At 50.9% G+C, this 15,660-nt stretch overlaps 2 protein-coding genes across 5 annotated transcripts in view; one reads left to right on the top strand and one right to left on the bottom strand.

The window, feature by feature from the left end:
* Positions 1-3,575, top strand: part of SMG7 (SMG7 nonsense mediated mRNA decay factor) — a 51,382-nt gene extending 47,807 nt beyond the window's left edge. For all 3 annotated transcript variants that reach the window (XM_058029958.1, XM_058029959.1, XM_058029957.1), the window contains 3 exons: positions 588-758; positions 871-1,022; positions 1,515-3,575. In XM_058029958.1, coding sequence (XP_057885941.1) covers positions 588-758; positions 871-1,022; positions 1,515-1,628 — 437 coding nt within the window. In that variant the 3' untranslated portion in view covers positions 1,629-3,575. The remainder of the gene's footprint in view (positions 1-587; positions 759-870; positions 1,023-1,514) is intronic.
* A 1,022-nt stretch (positions 3,576-4,597) lies between these two features.
* NCF2 (neutrophil cytosolic factor 2) lies at positions 4,598-13,048 on the bottom strand. 2 transcript variants are annotated; one of them, XM_058030195.1, is made up of 15 exons: positions 12,795-13,048; positions 12,271-12,353; positions 11,855-11,963; positions 11,512-11,649; positions 11,107-11,214; positions 10,094-10,153; positions 9,264-9,307; positions 9,017-9,158; positions 8,766-8,828; positions 8,323-8,401; positions 7,173-7,216; positions 6,524-6,660; positions 6,342-6,453; positions 5,960-6,122; positions 4,598-4,798 (listed from the first exon to the last, which is right to left on the bottom strand). In XM_058030195.1, the coding sequence occupies exons 1-15, from the start codon at positions 12,966-12,968 to the stop codon at positions 4,701-4,703; spliced, it is 1,554 nt and encodes a 517-aa protein (XP_057886178.1). In that variant the 5' UTR covers positions 12,969-13,048; the 3' UTR covers positions 4,598-4,700. The 2 variants fall into 2 exon arrangements, with proteins under 2 accessions (XP_057886178.1, XP_057886179.1); XM_058030196.1 differs by having other exon boundaries at positions 11,512-11,646.
* Between the last annotated feature and the right edge of the window lie 2,612 nt (positions 13,049-15,660).

Raw genomic sequence — 15,660 nt, 5'->3', positions numbered from 1 at the left:
TGGAGGGAGTTGCAAAGTGCTTTTATTCTAGCAGGATTTTGGCTCACATGGCTTCAACTCCCTCTCCCTTCACCTCTTCATTTGTTCTGTTCTGCCTGTGGACAGCCTGCTTCATGCTCCCTCTCCTCTTTTGCTCACTAATGAGTTCTGGTCTCAATTGTTTTAAGACTCATATAAGTGCAAAAAATTCTCAGACCTGAGAGTTGAAGTTGTAAACTTGCAAACTCCTCAAGGTCTAATCTAATTTTTCAATTGGTTTGTCAAGCTTGGAGACAGTTCTTCTTTTAGTTTGACACAAGTTCTTCAAGAGACGGGGGGAAACTGCCTTTGCCTAACCAGCCCTCATGAGGTGTCTTGGATTTTGTTTTTCTTGCAAGCATTAAACACAGTCGTTCTGTTCTTGTAAATTTTTCACTCAGAATTTAGGAATTTGCATTACATTCATGTAATGGAGGGAATAAAAACTGACCTTCAGCATTGTATCAAACTGGGTGATGGCAGAATTTGCAGCAGCACTAAGAAATTCAAAACTGGGAGGCTCATGCTGTCTCTGCTGACCTTTTTTCCTCTTCCCTTGTAATCCCTAGATCATTCAACACCAGCCAGCCAGTCTCCTCACTCCTCCAACCCCAGCAGCTTGCCAAGCTCCCCTCCAACCCATAACCACAATTCTGTTCCTTTCTCCAACTTTGGACCCATTGGGACTCCGGACAACAGAGACCGGAGAGTTGCAGACCGCTGGAAAACAGATAAGCCAGGCAAGTGCTGGGTTCCAGGTTAGCACAGAGCTGTCAGACACCATCATCTGACGATGCTTGTTTTGCACTGGTCTTGCCATCTCACTCTGAACTTGTCTTTCTGCCATTTTAGCAATGGGAGGGTTTGGTCTGGACTATCTCCCAACAACATCGTCCTCTTCAGAGAGCAGCTGGCACCAGTCCAGTGCTCCCAGTGGTACCTGGGCAGTGCAAGGCCCTCCTGCCATGGAGGACTCCTCTGCTGTGCTTATGGAGAGCCTGAAGGTGGGTTTGGCTGGGGCTGTGCTCAGGGATGGGTCTGCAGGCTGGATGATCAAGTGATGGCCATTAGCCTGTTGGAAGTGTCAGAGTTCAGTGCCAGTTTTTCCTGCAGATTGACTTACACAAGGCAGCGTGGGAGGTGCCACCAATGCAGGAAGATGTCACAAATTTACAGTTCTTGCTGGTTTTGAGATTTTGTGGAACAAGCCCAGGCTGGCAGAACTGGAAGAAATTCTAACATTAGCTTTGACTAGTCTAAAATTAGTAATAGTAAATGTGGGATGAATTTTTATGGTAATGAGAGTTCTGGAGGAGGATAAAAGTTCTTCCAGGGAGTCTCTTTTTAGAAGGTCCTCTTTGAAGCCTGGTTAACTTTCGTGATAAGCCAGGTATGAGTGATAAGGAGGGAGCATATACAACATGGTGTCTGCTTTCCCACCTGGCAGAGGTCCTGTGTGATGCAAGGAGGTGCTAGTGTTGGCTGTTTGTTTTTAGTCCATCTGGTCCAGTTCCATGATGCACCCCGGCCCCTCGGCCCTGGAGCAGCTGTTGATGCAGCAGAAGCAGAAGCAGCAGCGCGGACAAGGTGCCATGAACCCGCCGCATTGAGACAGAGGAGACACCCTCACAACGACGGCTCCATAAACCATGGCATGTTGGGTCTGTGGGACTGGCACACGCAGTCCTGTGCAGGTGGCAGCCCTCTCTTCTGTTCCTTGCTGTCAGGAGGGCGTAAGTGCTCCACCAACCCACTGAGTGTGCACAAAACGTCTGCAGTGCAAGCAAACAACATCAGGAACTCTCCCATCCCCCGGGCCCTTCGGAGGGAGAGAGGAACTGCTGTTTGGCTCACTCAGTAACCCAATATCACCGCCTCTCACCTTCTCCATTGTGCATGTCCCCAGCCACATGGGAAGTAAAAGCTGAGAGCAAAGGGCAGATGGGAGAAGCCAATGAGAACTTCTCAATCCTTTTCCTCTCTTTGGGGAGATACAATAGGAATCCATTAATGATTGCTTCGCTGACTGAGAATGTAGTTGAAATTACTCCTAAACATCTTTATTACTATCTCAGTAGTAAGATCACACTGAATTCTGTACACAGACGTGCTTCATAGTCAGTGTGTAGCAATGAAAGCCCCAGTTGCTGCTCCAGTCACAGTGGGTGGTGATGAGGTGGGGCTCTGCATCCCGGCCTAGCAAAGGAGTTTCATGAAAGAGAGTCTGGCACTTGGCACTGCTTCACCCAGAGGCTTTGGGTGGGTTAGAGACTCCAGCATGAAATGTCCTTCTCTCAGTAGGTGTTTGAGCTATAAGGGGTGACATGGGGCCTCACAGCACTCTGCTGAAAAGCAAGTTAACTGCTATGGGGTTTTAAATTAATGTGTGATTCCTGTACATTTTACTGTAGCATAGTGGCTAGCCCCGCAAAGGGCAGGCTAGTCTGTGCATTCACAGCCTGACTCATTTTAATAGGTAGGTAGAAAGCTTTCAATGGGTTTTTGTTTTGTTTTGTTTCGGTTTGGTTTTGTTTTTTTCTCTTTCCATCCTCCCATCTTCGCTGAACGCTCGTAGTTTCATTACCATGGCAGAAAATAATCAGGGGTCCAGCAGGGCTGGGTGAATCCGACAGCCAGCCCAGACAGCATGGGGCATCCGCACGCCCGGTGAGGCACAGGTCAGCTCTGCAGAAACCTGTCCCAGCTGCAGCCCCAGGCTTTCAGTGCCAGAAACAAATCCAAGGCACCCATGGACACACGGAAACAGCACAGTGCTGTTCATAGACGAAAAGGTGCAGAAGGGAAAAGGAAAAGAAACATTTTATTTGCTATTTATTAGGGGGAAGGAAGACTGGAAGTTTTGTTAAAGAAAAGGACAGCGTTTTTGTTAGATTTCCCAGGGAAGTTACAGGAACAGACTCAATGTCCATTTGCTGTTTTTAGCAGTAGGAGTTTGTGTGATGATTCAGGATCTCTGGGCTAGAATTCAGCTGCAGAACAAAGCACATGCAGGAGCCGAAGTGACGCTGGAGTCTGGGCAGCCCCAGAGAATACAAAAAGGGAAGGCGGAGGAGACCCAATACCCTCGGGGGTGCGAGAAGCTCCCTACGAGCTCCACCTGAGCAACATCACTGTTCTGTGTTGCATTTCAAAGCTGTATTTCCTTTAACAAGTCCAAAAAGTGAAGTTCCCACCCGGTGGTAACCCAGCCCACCCTGTGTGTCCCCTCCAGCCCTCCCGCTGTGTGTCCAAGCTGTGTGCCCAGGCAGCTGCGGCATCCCCGTGTTGCACCGTCACTGACTCTTGCACCCCAGACCAGGAGCACCACCTCACTCCCGGCCGGGCAGGTCCAGCTGCACCCTTCCACTTGTGCATGAGCACCCGGCCTCGGGAATGCATCTGAGCCCCCTGCCCTCCAGCACCTGCAGGAGCAAGGCAAGGGGCCCCCAACAGAAACTGGTTTGTGTTGTAAGCTTTTTTTGTGTTTTCTGTCTGTCTGTGCAAGAACTGCAGCTGCCGAAATCAGCTTTGCCTTTAATTAAACCATGTTCTCTCCATCCAGGTCTGTGTGTTGCATTTATTTCCTGTGTGACTTGGCTTCAGGCCTTTAAAAATGCATTACTTTTCTGTAGAAGCCAGAAGAATGTTTGAAGTTGATTTTTTTTTTTAATTTGAAACAGACCTAAATGAATCACAGTGGCTTGGGCTTGGTACAGATAATTTGGTTGTGGTTTTGTGCTGCCTGTGTAGTGTGTTTTACATACTGAACTAAATATGTAAGATGGGAGCAGCTTGCAAAGCTCCTCCCTAGTTGCAGACTCATCCTGGTACAGTGTATGCAGTATGCAGAGGGAGGGCACAGATCCTTCTGCCAATGACTTGCCTGTAGACTAGTGTGTTCACTGTTTCCATGCTTCCAGGTATGTGACAGGAAACTCCAGAGATGTTCTGGTTTTGAAATTACAGGTGTTTATTGTCTCCAGAATAAGTTCTTTTAAAAAGAAATGTGATATTTAGGTTAATGGGGCAGTAGGGTTTTCTGGACTTGTGTGATAGCCCCCTTAGCACCTTTGGAGTAAAGCTCTGGGATTCCAGGCTCTGTCTTTCAAAGTTACTGTATCTTCTGACTGATCAGGAGAAACTTTCATGTACGGCTCCCAGTGCTGAAGAAAATGTGTCTGCTTTTATTGGTGGCATTTTAAAAGTCCATCTGAATTTTAATTGTGAGTTGGGGCAGGATGAGGCTGTGTGGTGCCTTCTAAGTTCTTGGGGTTGGCACTGATGTCTTAAGCAATTGCTTTCCTGGTCTGTAGCTTCCTGAACTTGCTTCCCCTTTGGGATCTCCTGGCAGGGCTGCAAATGCAGGCTGCACCACCTTCTTGTGGGTGTTCCCAGCTTCTGGCAGGTCTGTATAAAAGCTTTTTTAAGGATGGGGGAACATGGCAAGTCTCTTTCCAAGCACAGGATTTAGGAATGAATGTATCCCTAACAGGAATTAGCAACTTCTTAACAAGTTCCTTTTTAAGAGAACAACACAAAAGGTAAGAGAAAATATAAAGCTTTTAATACAAGTAGCAATAACATTTAAAGTTCATTTTCAGATGCAGGGATTAACATGCAGACTACATAATGGCAACAGTTGAATTGTTAATTTCTCTCCACAACTTCAAGCTTTTCTGATATCACTTCTCTGGGTGTTCAGTGTTGGGCTGTTGAACAAATGCAGATGGGAAGATGCCAGTCCTCCCCTTGCACTTGCCTTCAAACCAGTCTTCATTCACTGGAAGGGAAAATTGACACAGTTCTTATGACCCTAGGAATGTACAGGAGCATAATGTGCTGCAGACAGGCCTGAGATCACTGTTTATGGTGTTCTGCTGATAAAACTTGGAGCTGTGCAGACCCAGCAGGGAGTGGAATGTGGAGGAAAGGGAGGAATGAGGAAGACAGTAAAGTGGTAAGGTAAGAAGGAATATCAAATGGGGTTGGGAAATGGGATCAAAATAGAGACCAGGGGGCTTGGAAACTGCCTTGAGTGGAAACAAAGTGAGTGTGGAGAGTGAGGAAATTATCTGATACTTGGTCTGTCCTCTTCAGGATACATCTGAAGCGTTTTGTCAGCTATTTCTCATGTTCACATAAAAACCCTAAACCAACCCCCTCACTCAGCCCTTACCCTGGGTTAAGTAAAGCCTAGGAGCTCTGGCAGTTTTGCTGTGAGGGAACCAAATGAGGCAAGAACCAGCTTTGTACTGGGAAATATTTAGCTCAGCAATGAAGGGGAAAGTAGGATTTTGGGGTGGAGGGGGTGATCAGTATTGTGTGGTGCATGTAACCTGTCAAAGGTTACATGGGGGACTGATTGTGTACTGCTGCCAAAGCCTGCCAGCCACCAGAAATCAGTGACATAACTACAGATAGCTAAATATAAGGGAGTTTTGCCTTTAAAACTTGTTCCTGATGTCTTGATTGCACTCAGAGGCTCAAATGAGATGGGGAGTGTGCCCTGTGTATATTGATCTAGTCTGTATTTAAGCCTCAATTCCCATAGAAACACTAAGGGCTAATATTGAATGACTATTGAAAGATTTTACTCTTAACAAGAAAAGTAGATGAAAAAAGGTTCCAGGTGGAAGGAATGGGAGTGAGAGCCTGCTCCCATTGTGGGGATGGAAGCTAAAATGAGATATCTCCTTGAAAGAGTCCACGGTGATCAATAAGCTTAAACACAGTCCAAGTGTAGCTCCTGTCTTAGATGTTTGGGAGGTCTGTGGTGGAAACAGGAGTGATGAAAATCTGTTGGAAGAAGTGTGTGTAACAGGGATGTGTGGATGGGAATCCCAGTGCAGAGCTGGAGGGGCTCTGCTGCTGCCACACCACCCTCCCTCTCACCAGAGCTGGGGGTCCCTCCCCTCTCCTGTCCCAGGAGGAGCACAATTACCTTTGGATAAAACAAGGATCGTGTCTCCTGCCTGAAACTCCAGGTCTTCAGGTTGGGTGGCTTCATAACTGTACTGAGCTACAACGTGCTTGGGTCCCGTCTCCCCAGGCATTGCCTCCTGCAGTGACTCCTCTGCTTTGCTGTCTGGTACAAACCCCTCTCCCTGGGCAAGAAACAAGCTGGTGAGGACATAACCTCTTGGTTTTCTTCCTCTGTAGCAGGGCAAGAGACATGAGCTCTGCTTCTCTTCTCCTCTCTCTTTGCTCCTCTGCCTTTCATGAGGTTGCTGGCTTCTGTTGAAAGCCACAAAGCCATTCTTGTGGCAAGGAGAAGAAAGGCAGGAGGGAAGAGAAGGTGGCTGCCCCCTGTAGCTGTCACTGACCTCTGTGCCATTGCACCAGACTGTCAGGCAGTTGTCCTTGCTCTGGCTCCAGGCTGCCTCCACGTTCTCTGCACTCAGAGTCACCAGCTCCTGGCCCTCCACAGGCTTGTACCTGGTGCAGGGGATGCAGGTGAGGAGTGCTGGAGCCCAGCCCTGGCTCACTGGGGCTGGCAGTGCCTCACCTCAGCTCCGTGTGCTCGGGCTGCAGCTCCAGCTTCCTGCAAACCAGCTCCAGGAGCTCCCTGTAGGAGTGGCCTCGATCGACTCTCAGGGCCACTGTGAATTTGTAATGCACCTTGAGGACAGTTGGTTCAGCCTCCTGCAGGCAGGAAATGGGATGTCACCTTGTGTGGCTTGGCAAGCACAGGCATGTGGAAACTGTGGTTGCCTGAGTTAGATTGTGCCTCCCCAGCCGTCCTTGGACATTGGTTGGCAGACCCAGGCTCGTCTCAGGAGAGAGCTCAGTAATAGATTAGGGACTTGGCACCAAATTGTGGCTTTGGGGTGATCAAATTAGAGCTGTGCCCACCCTCCAAGTCCCTCTTTTTTTTTTTTTTTTTTTTTTTTTTTTAGTTGGAATTGCTGTATTTTCCCATCTCTTCCCAGTGTGACTTTCTGATGTGCTGACCATACCTTGGAGTATGTGCATTCCAGTCAAGCTCTCTCCTATTTCTCCCTCTCAAGTGCCTCAGGTTGACTAAGATGAGAGTCATCCAGTGGCCCCCTGACCTGGGGCCAGGATGAGAACTCCCAAAAGCATCCCTAAGTCTCCTGGTAGAAGCAGGTTTGTATGAGAGCAGGACCTCAGGGTCAGCATTCACAGGATGTTACCTTTGCTGTGTCTCTTGGTTGTGCCACGGTAGCAGGAACATGGTCTGGGGAGGAGGAAAAAAGTGGCTCAGGAGGGATGGAATGGAATGGGATGGGATAAATGTTTATAAACACACAGCCAGGCCTCCTGCAGCCCATCATGATCTCCAGCAACACCAGCCAGCCCTGGAGCCAGCAGCGATCCCTTGAATGGATACAGCATCTGCCACAGGTGTTCTTCTGTAAGGTCTAGATACAACCACTGAGCAGAGGTTTTGGCTCTGTGCCTTCCCTCTTGCAGAGATGGGAGCATGAGGGGTGGGATCTTTCATGGATGGATCCAAAAAGTACCAACACAGAGCTGCTGGTTTTATTGTCTTTGCTCCTTTGATATCCCTGAAAACCAAAGGCAGTCCCTGTCGTTCAGTGGGGCTGTAAGGCCTCCAGGCAGGGTGATTTCATGCAGCTTTGTGGAAGCCTCTTCATGAGGATCTGATTTACATTTTGGCAGTGCTTTGGCACAACTGTGCTCATTCCAGGAAGAGCCCAAGCTACACTGTTGAACATGGTCCCACTAATAGACCTGAGATGGCTTTTGGTGCCATAAAGATGATCATTGGGGGTTTTGTGTGTGTGAGGTGTTTGTCCTTAATTCCATGAGCCGCAGCCTTCTTCTGTGTCAGCTCTACCCATGGACTCTCTACAAGGCCGCTCTGTTGGGAACGAGAGCTTGGGATGTGGAACACTGGGTACCACCAGCCAGGATTCCCCTTCACACAGCTCCTTTAAGCTGTAGTAATTAATACAGCTCCTTTAAGCCTAGTTCAGCTCAAGCAGCACTGAAACTATCTTGGATGCCCTGCTTGAAGGAGAAGCCTATAAGGAATCCTTTACTCCAAGCTGGTCCTTGCCCCATTCCTGTCTCCAGGCCCTTTTCCTCATTACTCCCTGTGCTAATTAAAGCACAGAGGGACTTGCTTTCCTCAGGGACCCCACAGATGCTATTTTACTCCATTCTCAGCACTGCAGTTCTGTTTCTGCCTCCTGTTGCAATGTCTCCCATTCCTTGACTGCAAAGGGGCCAGGAATGAGATGGAGATGAGCCCTACGCTACTCCCAAAGGGTGAGGATGTCACCCTGTGTCCCCATGCCCTCAGCTGCCCTCACTGACCTGGCGCCAGCCGCCGCGGCCTCTCTGGTGCACTGCGGGTGGGTGACTCGGGGATCTCAGCTTCCACAGGGGCTTCCTCCTGTGCCATGGGAAGAGACAGAGCTGTCAGTCCCACCCTCACTGAGGGACTGGGGTGCTGCTGCCTTGTGCAGCTCCCCTCCAACCTGCTTTTCCCCAAGTCTGTTCGGGGTATTGAACAGGGGAGGGGTCACTTAGCTAGATCCATTATCTCCCCAGCATTGCCCACCACCGCTAGGGTGCCACCAGCACAGATTGTGCAGGTCTCTGAGCTCATGATAAGGTGACCATGGGCCAGAAGAACCAACGCCATCATCATGAGGAGGAGGGAGTCACATATATGGGTCCCACTGGGAGGCAGGTGTTGGGTGAATATTTCAAGATCTGCCCTCCCCAGGACACCATTTCCTCCTGGGCTGCCTCACCTGGATGTGCAGCTTATTGTGGAGCTCCACAGGCTCGAGGAAGTTGCAGGGGACAATCCCTTTCTGCAGGGGGAGAAGAGCTGTGTAGTGATTGCTTGGCAAGAAGGCAACCCACTGCTGGAGGACACAACTGGATGTGTCCTCACCCTCCCCTGCATCCAGGAGGGTTCCTGAGGCTTGAAGTTCAGTTTAGCAGTATCTCAGCCATAATCTGCTGTCTGCCCCTCCTGTCCAGCACACTCCTGGTATACCTTTCCATTGAACATCACTGTAGCCCAATTGTCTTTCTCTTTCTTCAGGACAAAGACAATGTTTCCTGGCAGGACCTGCAGTTCCTCCTCGGTCTCGGGAATGAACTCGTACATGACACGGTGTGGCTGCCCTGTGAGGGCCCTGGGGGTGGGAGCAGTGCACAGGTCAGGATGTTGGTGATGCTGTGTGAGTGCAGGATGGGGTTGTGCCTGGCTGCATGGGTGATCCATCTTTCATACAACTTACCTGAGGATTTCTGGGGTCTTGGGCCTGGGTGGAGGACCAGAGGCCTGCCAACAGGAAGACAAGAAGGAACATACCAGTAAGTCAGAGGATTTTGTTTGCTTTGAAGAAATGTCCTGCAGGCTTTTACCATGCTCTCACCCCAACACTGTTCCTTCCTCCACATGCAGGTGCCTTAAGTGCCATGAGGAATATCACTGGCTTTGTTCCTTCTAAGGAACAGTTTCCACACTCTTCAACATACAGTTGGCTTTCAGAGGCATGATCCTCTTTTCACTCCTGATTTTAGTTTCAGTTCACAGAGGATTGAAATTGTCAATGCTGTCTGCATTGAGAAGGTTGTCATTTATCTTGTGCAGTGGTGCTGTGCTGTGTTTCCCCATATCCACCCAAAAACCTCCTGGAAAAACTCTTGCCACATTTGGGAATGGGAAGATGCCATTACATCATCTGGAAAATGGCATGGGAAATGCTAAGGAGGTGTGGAAAGGCAGGAGGGTGCAAAGTGAGAATAAAACTGCTATTGTTAGGCAGAGGATCCCTAATGATTCCTTTGGGGAGGGTCAGAGACAGCTCCCTGCAGAGAGCCATCACCCCACCCACTGCTTCCCCATGCAGGGAACCAGCCTAACCTCAGCCCCAGCTGTGGGTGGGGTTGGGATGAGCTTCCTGATGGTGGAGGGAGCAGTGGATCCATGGAAGCAGTGCCTGCCTCCTCCCCACGGTGGTGGCACAGAGTTCAGGGTGGTAAGGGTGCTCCCCAGAGTGGGTGACAGCCCCCATGTCACTCTGCCCTGAGCATGCTGTTCATGCTGTTCACTGACAGATCTTACCTGTGGCTGCAGGGGAGCAAATCCTGAAAAATCATCCTTGTCCACCACAGAGGCCACCACCTAGGGCCAGAGACAAAGAGTGACTTGGTGCCCCTAGACCCCTCTCAGACCTCTGATGTCCACCCTCCTCCTTTGCTGCTGGCCAAGCCAAGCTGCTCAGGGTGCTTTAAGTTCTGGAGAGGCTATGATTTTAGGCTAAGCATCTTGGACTGAGTGCCTCAGGTACCAAAGGTTCCCTCTCAGCTGGGGTAAGTTTTCTGCTCTTAGCCTGGCTGTTTCTGTGGTTTGAGGTGTTAAAACCTTAAAGTTTCCCATTCTGTTTTAATCACAAATGTTGAAGGGAGCCAGTGTCCAGCTCAAGCCCATACCTCCTACAGGTGACCTTAAATGTAATTTAGAAAGTTGAAACATGTTTTTGTGCATGTTTCTGGCACTCAAGGAGCTGCCTGGCTCTCAGCTGTCTGATTCCCCAGTGCCTGGTTCCTTTTCTGGATGGGTGCTGCCTCCCAGGGCCTGAACCCAGAGGTGGTATCCCAGTGGGTGGATTTTGCACACTCACATGAGAAAAGATTGCTTTCTTATCTGAGCTGAAAAGCCCTTTTCAAACAGAGAGGTGGAAGAGCTGGAGGTTGGTCGTGGGTGTCAAATGTTAAATAGCTCCTTTCCCCCATCCCTGAAAATGTCTTGGCATGAGCTGAAGCTCCAGTGGGATCATTGCAGCTCATTGCTGACTATCCCTCATGTCTCACTAAGGAGACAAACTGGAAATAGGCCATGCTCAGCAGGAACATGCTTTTAGCTCTGGTATTCTTGCAGTCTCCCTGTTTCCCACGAGATCCCTGTGTGCCATCCCTCTCTCCATGTCTGGGGGATCCCCGAGGCAGAGACCAGCTCCCTGTCTCTGGCTGCCTCCCAGGCAGCAGACAGCAGCCCAGAGGGATGATGAGAAGGCAGTCAGCAGCTCTTCTCAGCCCACAGGCTTGGCCTGAATAAATAGTACAGATCTTTCTTACCATTGCCTTTCCCAGGTAGTCCTTCTTCTCCAGCTGAGCCACTTGCTTCTCATTTGGCCTGAACAGCTTCCCTGCAGGAATGGCCACCAGCTCACAGAGCTTCTGCTTCTGTGGCACAGACAAGTCATGGAGACTTTGGAGGTGAGAGCAGGGAGTGATGAATGTCCCTTCTGCCCTGGGCTTGGGGCCTGCTCCAGACCCCCACCATGACAGCCCAATTCCAGCCCAGGTGTGGTCCATGGAATCCCATCTTCCCATCCCTGTCTCCCTGTGACCCAAAGCTCATCCCACAGACTCGTGTCCCACTGCAATAACTATTGTCATGGCATTTTAATCCTGCTAAAAGCTGGATGTGCTGTCAGTGGGATTTCCCTCCCTCTCCCTGTGAGACCTGCTCCTCCATACCAGGATGGCTTCCATTGCCCTGTCTATCTTGTTGTGCTGGGGCTCACTCTTCATGCTCATGGCCAGGGTCAGGTGCTCTTCAGCCTTCTCCCAGTTCTCTGTTGTGGCATACACCAGTGCAATGTTGTAGAGAATCTGCTGGAGGGATGGAAGCAAGGAAAAGAGCTCTTGGAGCAGCCGGAGCTGCCAGGAAAGGAAAGGGCAGTGGGGCAGTGGCACTGCACCCGCTTGCTTGGTTTTTGCAAGGTACAGAAGAGGCTGGCTGTGTCCTCTTAAGATTTCTCATGCTGGAGAAGGCTGGAGAGCAGTTTTGGGGTGCAGCTGGTGGCCAGGTGTGTCTCACCTCGCAGGCAAAGAGCCGGTAGTGCAGCCCCAGGATCTTGTAGTCGATGAGTTGGTTCCCTCGCAGCTGGGCCAGCGCCTCTTTGAAATCCTCCATGGCCTTTCCATGGCTGGGGAGCAGAGGGTGAAGGTGTCACCAGCTCGTGGTGGCAACCTGCCTGCCTCTAAGCCTGTACTCAGACTTGGTGAGTTCAGGGTCTCCTCTCTATCCTTGCAGTGTTTCAGACACCCCAGGGAAGGAGAGAGGTTTTGAGGCTCATATTAATCCCAGACTGCAGTGCTGAAGAGTGGGAGCCTGTTTAACCTCAGCGGCTTTCAGTCTGGGCTCTGGGGCACCAACCTGCCTGGGGCCATCCTCACATGAAGGCTGGCATCTCTGTAAGTGGCAAGAATGAAACTTGAAACCCTTCCACTCACTTCTGGCTCCGGTAAAACACGGTCCCCCGCTGGAAGTAAGCCACAGCCAGGTGCTTGTCACAGCCGATGCTCCGGGTGAACGCCTGCAGAGGTAGGAGTGGGGCAAAGGGGGGGTAAAAAGGGGACACCTTAACAAAACTGAGGGCATGGAGCAGTTGTACCTATCCTGCCTTAGCGGAGCTGCCCAAGCTGGGCTCTGTGGGCTGTGTCTCCCTGCAGCACTGGGCAGTGGATGGGGGAGAGCCTGGACCAGGCTCCTGGGCTTTTTGAGCTGGAGCCATGCCAGCATGGTCACCTCCCGGAGAGAGGGATAGTGAGCAGTGGGCCGTGTACCACTGCTGCTGCCTCACCTCTGATTCACTGGCGGAACAGGTTTGGCAGCCTCGGGCTGCGCCCTTCCTCACAGCTTTAAAAGGCCCCCAATCCATCCCTTAGAGTGTGATGCTATTAATTCCTTCCAGCCCCACCATGTCCTGGGCAAGTCCCAGAGGGGAGGATGAGCGGCCCTAGGGGCTGTACCTTACCTCCTCCGCCTCGGCCAGCTTCCCCAGGACAAGCTGGATGCAGCCGATGTTAAAGCAGATTTTGGCAGGGGGGTTCTGGACGGCCGAGAAGGCGTCCAGGGCAGCGCTCCACTCCTTCCTGTCCGCAGCGCACACCCCTTCTTGCCACAGCCGGATCGTCTCCACCAGGGACATGGCGTGGTGGCAGAGGGATCCCCGTGTCGTCTCACCCTGTCGCTGTCCTTCCCTGTGGCGCAGCTCGGCCTCTCTGGCTCCCTTCTGCCTGCACTTCTGCCTTCCCCGCCGTGTCACTAACCCGGCAGGAAGTGGCCCCGCTCGCATCAGCCCCGGCGTGGGGAAGTGGGGCAGAGGCTGCGTGTGACACAGCGGTGGCCATGGGCTGCATCCCTGCTCCTCTCGGGCAGCCGCTCCTCGCCTGCTCGGGTTTTGATCTTCCCGTTTTTACATTAGGAACCATGGATTTTGTCAGCTGGGTAGTTCATCAGGTCAAATTTCAGGCTGCAAAATCCCAGGATGAGCGCTGGGCTGCGGCTGCGGGCACCTTGGTGCCCTGCAAAGCGCAGCCTCATCATTGCCAAGCGGCTCCTGCCGACAATTCCTGGCAGGCACAGCCCTGGGGCTCCCCTGTCTGCCTGAGTGGGGAGGTGAAGTAGAGCCCACGGCAGTGCCTGGGAAACCCTCTGTCCTTCCTGACCCCACTATGTTGTGCCTGTGTGGCGTTCTTCCCTGCTAAGGGCTGCCCATGGACGGGGTTCCTGGGGCAGTGGCCGTGCCGCACCGTGTCCCCAGGGCTCAGCCCATCACCTCTTCTATCCAGGTGTTTCAGCGGCAAGGAAGCATGACTGGCTCTGGAGCACTGCTGGGAGCACAGAGCCAAGAGATGAGCACAGGGCACGTGGTGACAGCAGAATTCTGACCTGCTGCTGACTCACAGGTTTGGAACACATGGTTTTTTTAGGCATTTTTGGAAGTACTTTGCCTCTGCCCCATCTACCAGCAATGTGATGTATATTTGGTAAGAGCTTAAAATATGTCAGCAAGACTCAGCCCTTGTGCCTTTACCAAAACTTCCCTAGTAAATTACATAACTCCAGCAGTGGGAGGGAGGCTGGGAGGTGACTTCTGAGTACTGCTGATGGAGAAACCTGTGCCCCAGAGCAGCAAAGACAGGGGTTTTAATCCAAAGTAGGAGCAAACAGAACTCTGAGCCTGGGGCTCTGTGGTTCTCCAGCTGCATGTGTGCCCTCAGCATCCCCCCTGCCTCCTATGGGCTTCCCACAGCAAGACTCTGATCTCCAGGAAAGCAGAGGGAGATGCAGCAAGCTGAAGTGATGCCCAGGTAAAAGGGCAGGAATAACAACATGGTGAGTGTAAAAACACCCCTCTAGGTGCCTTTTCTGATTCCTGTGAGGGATGGGACACCCCATGGAGCAGCAAGTGGTTCACCTTATTGGAGGCTTAATTTCCCACTCATTTAAGTATGGGAATTGGTGCACTGCTCAGTCAAGTTTATCCCAAAAGCAGTACAAGGGGAGCTGGAGGAGGATGAGAGATCACCCCCATTGTAGTGCTGACAGCAGCTGGGTATTTGTAATTAACAGCGAGATTTCAGAGCTGTGATAAACACAGCCGTTGTAGCAAGAGTGTCTCTTGTTCCCCTTTCTCTGCCCAAAGCTGACTCAGTAGGTAAACTCATTTCTTCTGCGATAACGTCCAACAGGAAGTGAGTAACAGAGATGGTGACATTTCCTGTGGAAGACTCCTGGAATCCAGCAAATCCAGTTCACCAATATGAAATGTCCAAAATCCAGCTGGGGTGCAGTGCACAGCTTTTGACTTTGTACAGCTACAATAGGTACAAGTTCATAATTTCTGAAGAGTCAACAAAGACTGATTCAGGCACAAAGAGCCCCCCATTATGCACGAGGGAAGATCTTTTTCTGAGTTTTATTGGGCAGGAGAAGTGGAGGAGCATGTCCAGCTCATTCCCAGGAAGGCAAGTTGGAGCTCTCTGCTCAGGACCTGGGGGTTTTGGCTCTTTTCCCAAATGGAGGCAGACACTGAGGTGGATGTGAGGACAGCAGCAGGTCTCGACTAGCACAAAAGCAGGAGGTGATGAGAAGGTGCCATGGCCACATGCTCTGGCTAGAGCTGAAGGCAGCAGAGCTCTGTAAGCCCTGTCACCCTTCCCAGTCTGACCTGCATGAGGCTCTCCATTGAAGGTTTCGTTCTCCTAGCAGGAATCTGAACCCATCCACCAATGCAAGCAAGGCACGATTTGGAGGAAAAGCTGTTTTTTAAGACTAGATTTACTTTTTCCCCTCCTGTCACTCATTACCAGCAGAGCTGCCCCTGCAAATCCTGCCCTATCCCCATATCAATGTGTGTTTTAGCACATCCCCGAACAGAAACATGGATGTACATGTTCTGTAAATGTTCCTAAGTCCATCACAGCCTCACACAAGGGGATCTGCAGAACCTTAACACCACTCCATTTATTCACTTCATTCATCTAATGCCATCTAGAGGCAGCTGATCTGCTTTGGCATCAATTGCTTTGGAAAATACTTTCCACTTCTCTGGGATTACAGCTTATTTGTTTAAATGAGGTTCATCGATGTCTTAACCCAGATCTGGGCAAGCAGAAAGAACCAGAGGAGCCAATCACAGTTCCTGGCAGAGCTGTAAGGACAGAACCCTCACTGCACAACCAGAATTTCTGTACAGATCTATGGGTGAAACCTGGATCCTTTCTGTAGCAAGGTTGGGTCTCTCACCTGGTGATGTCAGCGCCTCCTGTGGTTGTGCCTGTGTTCTTCTGGAGGCAGTGAGCAAACAGAAGCATCCTAGGAAGAGAATTCGGGAG

The sequence above is a fragment of the Melospiza georgiana genome, chromosome 9 (genome assembly GCF_028018845.1).
Source record: "Melospiza georgiana isolate bMelGeo1 chromosome 9, bMelGeo1.pri, whole genome shotgun sequence".
Lineage (NCBI taxonomy): Eukaryota > Metazoa > Chordata > Aves > Passeriformes > Passerellidae > Melospiza > Melospiza georgiana.
Note: the sequence above shows the minus strand (reverse complement) of the source record. Positions and strands in the feature narration are given on the sequence as shown.

Coding starts and splice junctions, on each gene's coding strand:
- NCF2 (XM_058030195.1), bottom strand. CDS start 12,968: ATGTCCCTGGTGGAGACGATCCGGCTGTGGCAAGAAGGGGTGTGCGCT. Junction 11,650..11,854: donor ACCGGCTCTTTGCCTGCGAG/GTGAGACACACC, acceptor CCATCCCTCCAG/CAGATTCTCTACAACATTGC. Junction 11,215..11,511: donor GGGCAATGGAAGCCATCCTG/GTATGGAGGAGC, acceptor TCTGTGCCACAG/AAGCAGAAGCTCTGTGAGCT.